Source organism: Motacilla alba, chromosome 1 (genome assembly GCF_015832195.1).
Source record: "Motacilla alba alba isolate MOTALB_02 chromosome 1, Motacilla_alba_V1.0_pri, whole genome shotgun sequence".
Classification (NCBI taxonomy): domain Eukaryota; kingdom Metazoa; phylum Chordata; class Aves; order Passeriformes; family Motacillidae; genus Motacilla; species Motacilla alba.
This window is the reverse complement of record NC_052016.1, coordinates 28412149-28420917: the sequence shown is the minus strand read 5'-3', so window position 1 is coordinate 28420917 and position 8769 is coordinate 28412149. Positions and strand designations below refer to the sequence as shown.

The 8769-nt window shown below is 36.6% G+C and overlaps 1 protein-coding gene across 1 annotated transcript; it reads left to right on the top strand.

Moving 5' to 3' along the window:
* The first annotated feature begins 523 nt into the window (after positions 1–523).
* Positions 524–8733, top strand: LOC119703426. The gene is made up of 8 exons (XM_038143333.1): positions 524–560; positions 1136–1194; positions 2318–2416; positions 3189–3249; positions 4156–5708; positions 6207–6270; positions 6439–6526; positions 6608–8733. Exons 1-8 carry the CDS (start codon positions 524–526, stop codon positions 6735–6737), a joined length of 2091 nt encoding a protein of 696 aa, XP_037999261.1. The 3' UTR covers positions 6738–8733.
* The last annotated feature ends 36 nt before the right edge of the window (positions 8734–8769 follow it).

The following is an 8769-nucleotide window of genomic DNA, read 5'->3' as shown; positions in this document are numbered from 1 at the left end:
TCTGTTCTGTGCCATGGCCCACTGCTAATTACTGAAGTTCCAGTGATTTGAAAGTAGGATTGCCAGCACACTGAAGATATACCAAAATTAGATTTTTGAGGATTCACACTTGGAAGAATTTTCCACTTGTATACAAATCAACTCATGCTTTGATACAAGCTACTTTTTAGTAATTTATAATTGGTGTGATGGAGTCAAGCATTCCGTGACACAGGAGTTGTTCCCTTTATCTCAAGAACTGCCCGTTTTTGTGGCAGTCCAGTCTGTTCCTCTTCGATGAATGTTGAGGAAGCAATCTGACAGGTTTGTGCCCAGTTCTACTGGAGGAAGAAGATTGTATGGCAGAAAGAGTAATAGCAATTTAAGAGTAGTATGACGAGGCAGTGATGTGGTAGGTATCATAGCCAAGGGTTTTTTTGCTCACGGTTTCTAGGGTTCTTCTCCTTTCCTTTTTCCTTCCCTCTGGTGAGTGCAGGGAAATTCAGAAATTGGGGCTGAAAATGCAGTCATGTATTTTATGCTCATGGATGACTGGTTTTTAGCTAATGATGAGTTGGAAGGTCTGGCTACATCGAGGAAAAAAATATTTTCTTGCATTTGACTCACAAAACCACCCACACAGAATACCTAAACCTGAGTTAAAGGACTCTTGACTTGTTTTGTCATATTCTCAAGTCTGCCTTATTTCTCACTTGGCGAGTCCTAAGGTGGTCTTGACAACAGGAAGCTACTAAGAGGAAGAGCGTGAGAGAACGTCCTTGCTGTCTTTTGTTGGGATATTTAGGAATGTAGTGGGGATTATGCATTAATGACTAACAAATCATAGAGAGCCACAAAAGAGAGCTTTAAAAATACTTTACTCTCTGAAATGTTTAATATAAATTGTAAAGAACTGATTGCAAACAAGTTTCTTTACCCTTCTTTTGCTCCCCTGAAGTCATTTATGGAGCCACAAACCATGCTTTTCAATTGGAATTGAAATGGAAATGTGATACAGTTAAAAGTCACAGCATAGAAAACTGTTTTCTAGAATGTGCAAGTTATTGACTACACTGTTTTCAGTGTGTGTTTGTTTAAAAACATTTCTGTTTTGCGTTCAGCTATGTTTAATTTAATATTAACCTTCAAATTGCAGGTGAAGAAAGTGATGACATAGCCTCAGTAGGAAGAAAATTTGAAGGAATTCACCTCAAGGTAAAAATTTTGGGTGTCTAATAGAATGTAACGATTCAATAGAAACTGTTACCTGTTTGAATAGTTTACACATGCCCCATGAGTTGATGCAGTCAGCGGAAGACTTGATTTTGTCTGCATCTTTATGCATGTTTTTGGCAAGCGAGGGGTTCAATACATAGGGTCACAGAGACCAGTGACAAGTGATCTTATTGTCTTGCTGATACCAATGAGCCAGAGAAAGCCCTGCAATGTACTGCATCAACAGGCAGCCCTGAGAAAGGCCTTTATAGGTAAGGAAAAAGAGCAACCAGATGGATCATAAGGTGAAGGCACTTCTAAAAAGTATGGTCGTTCACCTGGGAGTCTAGCATAAATAGGTAGCATGATTGGCAAATGGTAAATGTGCAGTAATGGCTGCTGTAACAAAAGCAGGCTGGAATCTTCTGCTGTTGCTCCCCAAACTAGACAATGGTCAGGAATAGCCACACTATTTACAGTGTTGAGGAAAAATATAACACACACTTTGTGTGTGCAGCCATTTTAATCCTGTGTTCTGCTTGCTCAAATAGCATTGCCAGAAATGGGATTTACTTTTCTTACTTGTCTAGCACTGTGCTGGTGTCCTCTCTCTCTGACAACAGCTAATACAATCTGCTTCAGAAAGTGACAGTTTGACTAATGAATTGCCTTTTCTTACAAAATTCTCTTAGGTTTTACGTTGAGGGTTGTTGCAGAGTAGACCTTAAATTGAATACAAGTAGAGATTTGCAGCTGTAATTACCAGAGCTTTGTAACCATTTCTCTTTTTTTCTCTTTTCTTTATTTGCGTGGTTTGTTTGTTGGTTTTTGTCAGAGGATCTTTAAGGCAGTGTGTGCTCTTCCCTGAACATATTGTTTATTATCCCTTTTTATATATCTTCACATGTAGTTCTTTCTTGGGATTTTGTTTTTTTGGCGCAGGGGGGGGGGGGGGAGTTTGGGAGGCGGATTTTTGCCTAAAATGTATACATTAAAAATAAGTTTATGCGGGTTGCATATCCTGATCTGAAGAATGCTAGTTTACAGGAAATCAGAATAATCAGTTTGGAGTTGCCTGTGCCAATCATTTCTATGTGTTTTAATAATTTTATTTTCTTCTAAGAATCTGAATGTAGATGATGGACAAACCCTAAAGAAAAAGAGAGTTCCAGTGGATGTGATAGTACAAGGTGATGAGAGAAATATTCCCAAGTGGATAACGGTAAGATACTTCTCTTCTTCTAAGTTATTAGCTTGCTAGAATAAAATAAAAGCTCTTTAACTGGGTAGCAGTTAAATGAATTCTAACACGACTTCTCTGTGGTTCTCCCATTGTCCTTCTGCTTGATGTCTGTGTAGATATTGTCGGATCTTGGTGTTTTGACAGCTGTGATATGTAAGAAACAGAGCAAATGTTTTATACATTTATTTTCACTTTTTTTTTACTTTTGTATGTTGTTCTTGGAACCCTCATGTGCTGGTTGATCTTTGAGCTGTCAGTTTTCCTAACAGTCTAAATCTGAGCTTCGTAGAGGACAAAAAAAAAAAAAAAAGAATTAGCTTTGTTTTGATTAGGGGAGCGAGGAAGGTCAGAGATGAAGTGTCAGGATACAGCTTCTCTTTTCTGCTGGAGCTGCCAGAGATGTCTAGATTACTCGGGTGTGTGTGTGTGTGTAGAAATATATCCATGGATAAATTCTTATACTTGGGGTGGGGATCAATACATGCCACATAACGTGTAAGTTGAAAACATGATGAATAGCTTTCCAAGAATAAACTAGTAACTCCTAAAACTTCGTACTGAAGTCTTAGAATAGATGTTTTCCACTTTGTCTGAACTTGGCTGAGCCCTTAAAGACCATAACTGTACATGACCCAGAACAGCAAGGAGCAAGGAAGTCACACGTAAGGTTTTGATAATATCTTCAACAAAAAACTCAGTGCAAAAAACTCAATGCGTTGGATTGTTTTTTTTTTCTTTCTTTGTTTTTCAGATAACAACTCCAAGTTCATCAAAAAGTCGTCGTTCAACTTTGCCAGGGCAAGAACTGCTTGGTACAATTAAGTCTCTTGTCTGTTGGTCAAATGTATTTGTTTAAAAATGTGGATTTCTTAAAATTCATTAGAAAAAATATGTCAATTTTTTTAACAAAGGCGTTAATATTCGGCTGTAAATTTTAATAGGGTTGTTTTCAAAGGAAACTTAGGTATGTTTTTGCTTATGGCAAAATGTATTTAGAAAACTGAAAGCAAATAACTTGTTTACATAAATCCAGTTTTTCTTATGCAGCCTTGGGAACCAATTATGCATAGTTACGTGTTTTCAATTTTTACTATTTCAGGAGCATTTAGCTCACTTAATGCACTGGCTTTTAGTTCTGCTAATTTTAAACTCCAGGCATGTAATACAATGGCTTTGGGTCTGCTGGGAAGGTGTTTTCCAAGTGGTACTTTGCTAGTAAACTTTGTTTAGAAGCTTTCCAAACTTGCTTCAAGCCTAAGAGTTTTAGTGCAAATATTTTAGGCTTAACAACTACAGAAAGCCTTATTTTCATCATGGTTTATGAAAGCAAAAGCTGCACTTGTACTAGCGAAGTGCGAAGCTTTCAAGGAACACAGGAAATAAGTAACAAAACCTTTTGGACAAGGCATTTAATTCTGACCAGGAGTCACAAAAAGGCAAAGACGTCTTCCTCTGCAGTGAATATCTGCATATTACGCTACTTTGAATAGTGCATTTTTTCCAATACATTTAATTTCTTTCCTCTATGTGAATTCCATATGGTTAGGAAGTATATTAATTTTTTTTTTAATAATCGGTAAGGCTATCTGAATCATATGCAGTTGGTTTTAAGTTATACAGTATATCATTGGAAGTGCCTTAATAGGTTTGGATTTTTTTCTGTTTTTGTTTTTTTACTCATTGTAGTTTTTGGTTTGGTTTTTGTATTTTTTGAGTAGACAATCAAGCTGTTGTTTGCAGAAAGAAGCTAGAGTTGTCAGATGCATGTTCTTCATCCAAATATCCACAATTACAACATTCTGCTGTTCCCATTTCATCAAATACAGTAGCCTCACCTAGGCATCGACCTTGTCCAGAACTGAGCACAACTTCATGTGATAGTATCCTTGAAGAATACCAGTCTGCAGATGAGGAATGCTCCTTGAGCAGTACAACTCTTTCAGGCTTGTATCCAGCAATGGTAGAGATATTTACAAAGCTCGTGACAAAGCGTTCTCAGAGAAGAGTGTTGAAGTACGTGTTTAGACAATTATGGTCCAAGAGACAGCGTTCTAGAAGACCAAAGCTCAGTGTCACTGTAGACAAAATGAGAGGCTTCACACCCTGTAAATGTAAACTAAAGAAAGCATTTCACAGCATGTGTAGCTGTAGAAGTAAAGACAACCAAAATCCAGATTTTGGAAATGAGAGCAGAAAATTCTGTCCTGACAGTTGCCCCATTAGTAATTCATCTGGTCTGGTGCCTTGTGCTGATACAAATGAAATCAAAATGCACTACTCTGACTCAAGTTTAGAACAACACTGGGCATCTGGAAAAAGCCAAGAAGTCTGCAAGCACACTGCTTTTCCTGATGTTATGGATAGAATGGGAGAGACATTTCTACTTGAAGATAAATTACAGACTACTGCCTCACCAAAGAATTCAGAATACACAGAAGGTGAAAATATTACTTATAAACATTTCTCAGAACCCAGTTTTATAACATCTCCTGCCAGTTCAGATTCAAGAGTGTTTCACCTTGTAAAAGAGAGTAAGACTCAGAAAACTGACTTTTGTGTATGTACCTCAGAGTTGTGTTCATCTGCTTGCAGTTCCCATGACAATAGAAGCAATTCTGTACCTACCACAAATTGTTCTCCTGCAAGATCATCAAATAATATGTTCATATATCCTCAAAAAAGAACTTCTTTCCAGTGCAAAGAGTCATTTTCCTCCTGGAAGCAGAGTTCTTCAAAGACGGACAAAGAAATAGATGCTGCATTTGACGAACTCTACTACAGAGTGATTTCTGGAGAATACCTAAAGCCTTTGACAAGACCTCTTTTAAACTCACAGAACTTAGAAGAGAAAGGAACATTAGTGAAGCGTAGTCTAAGTGATTCTGAGAGGTCCCCTAAACAGTGTCATAGAGAATTTGAGAAACTGTGTGCAGAGTCTGTTCCAAAATCTCCTGGGCTTAAGAGAGCTTCAAATTTCAGGAAATATGAAGAAATACAGATGCCTGAAACTGTAAATGCTCTTGTTAATTCTCCTGACCGAACTTATTCTGCAATTTTCAGTGTTAAAAGAGCAGGAAATTTTCAAAACCATCTTCCTTGTTCACCAGTAAAGAGACTGAAATTTATACCGGAACATTGTGTTTCTTCAAGCAAATGTCAGGAGATTTTCCACAGTAAAGAGGGTAATCTTCAGAGAGGTGGTATGGATTTTTTGAGCATGTACAACTGCAGCAACCCCAGCTTTTTTGCTGATCACAACCATCATTGTCAGGTATTTAAGGACCTTGGGGGGAAAAAAATTGTGCACCTTTAGATATTAGGAGAAGGGCTTAAGAATGGATTAGAGCTGCAAGCTGTTTTTACTAGGGATAGCATACTTATGGTGCTTTTTGGTCAGTAGAGATGTTTTACAGCTCTGGTGGCTTGGGGATATCAGGTCTCCTAGATCCATGTGATGAAGCTCTCTATATTTAATATATTTGAAATGGTTCCAAATGAAAGGTTTTACTCTATTTTAATAGACAGTGTCACTGGAAAAAATGGTCTCAAATAGTGACTCAGTTTGTTGTCCTTCTGAAGTAATGACATTAATTTTATAGATGGACAAGGTGAAACAAACAAATTAATCTTTAAAGGGTTTCACAGGAATCATTAAACTTTTTGATTTAAATCAGACACTTATTTCAAAGTTCACAGTAATTTCTTCTGAGGCAAGCTGTGAAATAGTATATCTTTTAATGAATGTTATATGTTGCTGCTTTATTTTCAGGGCTCTGGATCTCATGATTCTTCAGATCAAAGTTTTCTTGATATTCCTGGTACTTCCCTGCAAGGTTAGTTTCAGACACTTTATTAATTCATTCAAGAGTATTTTCTTAAGGAAATTTGCCCATTGAAGTACTTCCAGTGTTTAAATAGGCTAATACTTAAACAATATTCTGTAATGTTCATGCTACTCAACATTGTTCTTACCCTTTTCATCCACTGTTTCTAACCACCAGAATCTGAGTGTGCAGGTGCACACTCTGGTTGGCCTGGGGCAATGGAGAATTGCAGCCCTCTCAGAAATGTGAGCAAGTGCCACCCAAGGTAATAATAGCCTCTTTTTAAAGAGATTTCAAAATGAATTCTTACTCCTCTACACCTGTATTAAAGATATCATACTTGTAGAATGAAAATGAGTGTGGGAGAGCTCGAGGTAATCACACCTGCAGATCTAAACACTGGGAGGCAAGTGTCTGCAGTCAAAACTAGCCAGACTCCAGCAAGGAGAGCTGATGAGCACAAGACAGTAAGATGACCTGACTGAAACCTACTGTAATCTTTATCTGGTGTTCATTATAGAGGTATTTATTATTTTAGATATGCTGTGGAATTGTTTTGATTGTGGCTTTGTTTTTAAGCTGACAAGTCCTCTCAGAGAGGAGTGCAGCATATTGCTATTTAAAAGGACTTGGAAAAGTTGGCCTCTATGCAGCTGAGCATCATTAGCTGCATTTTGGCTCTGTGTGAACAAGCAGTGGCTGTGTTTGGAACATATCAGAGATCCTTTCCTCCTGCTATTATCACTACTGGCAATGTATTTAGATCTCTGGAAGCAGGACACTTTACAGTAGTCCCTGAATACTGGCCTAAAATGTCTGGTTTTCATAGAAAATAGGTAACTTTTAAAGGACTATCAAGCTTCAGATCTCTTTGATTTTTAATTACAAACATTTAATATTCTAAGGATTTTAAATCATTAAAAGCTCTGTAAAAAAATCCTGATTTTATTTACCAAAATATTTTTTTACATTTTATGCTTTTTGCTGTAAGTGTAATTTGTCACCAGACATTATGCTGGCTTCCCAAGCTCAGTCAAGAAATATTTTCACTATGCTTGAGATCATCATATGGCTGATATCAACATTACCTGACAGTGTTTGAATTGGAAGTTCAAAGGAAAGCTGAAAGCATTTTTTAAACTACTTGTATGGAGAATTTAACCAGAAAATGAGTTTATTGATGTAAAGAAAAAAGTTTCAGTTTAAGCAAAGAAGGAATTGAAATTTAGAGGCTTACAAGCACACACAATATTGTTAAAGATTATATTTTTATTATTTCTTATATAATGAAAGATTGGAGACAAGCTGATGAGTATGCAAGGATGTTTCTGTGATGTTGAGTATGCCCACTTAACTGAGCAAAATTCTTCTCAGTTCTTGGATTCCCTTTTGTTTTTCCTCATTATGTTATTCTGTCTCCCCATACAAACAGCCATTCCTGTTAGATTAGCTACTGTTTTAAAGGAAATGGATTTTCTTTATTTAATGCCTATAAGTAGAGAAATCAAGATTTCAGAGTTTTCTTCCAAGTCATCTGGAATAAAATCTATTTCTTTCTTATAATTACACAAAGACATGTTTGCTTATTTGTAGCCAAAATGGACTGTCAGCTGGAAAGCTTCCTGAGGCCTGTAGTGTGATATTTTTAGCTTTCTATGGTTCCCAGCAGTAAAGCTTTTTAATGGCTTCAGATCCCTCAGATGTTTAATGCCTAAGCCATGTGGAAAAATGCTCTATTTTCTAATGAATGGTTGTGAAAAGAAAAGGAAATAAGATCTTTCTATCTGGAACCAGATTGCCTTTATCTAGAAGATAATTATGAAAGAGATTTCTGAAAAGGAAATGTTTATAAATAATAACATAAATTTTCATAACTAATGTTCATAACAACTCTGTGTGAACGCTGTCCTACAGCTTTACTGCTATACTTAATTGTCAGATGTAAACCAAATCAGTTTATAAAAGGAGAGAAAATTTATGCAGTTTCTTAAGTAATATGCAAGGTGTTCTCACTTGTGTCTTTATCTTTTAACTAGTTGTGTATACATTCCAAGATTGCATCTCAAAGTTTAATAGATATACATAACTTAGATTGATCTAGTAGCACTACTGAGGCATTAAAATGACATAGCATGAAAAGCTTCCTCTCCATGTGGTAGCACATAGGAAAGCAGACAAGGAGCCCTGCTGCTGTTCACAGTCAAGATGTTCTGATACTTTGCTGTGACAATTTCTTTCAATTTCATCCTGTTCACTGGAGTTTCAGCAAATACAGTATTTTTGTGTAATTTACTCCATCATCTAAACAAAGGTTTTGGTTTTTTTTCTTAGGGTATACAGAAAACTAAGCTACACTGATGGGAAAGACCAATTCTAGGAATCCCTTGGATGACTCTCTGGTTAAAGCTCACCAAAGAAGCATTAATGCACTGTTACAGTTAAAAAAGTTTTATATAGGTTGGGTTTTATTCAGTGTTGTTTCTTCTTCCAAGAATCAAGGATGTATAA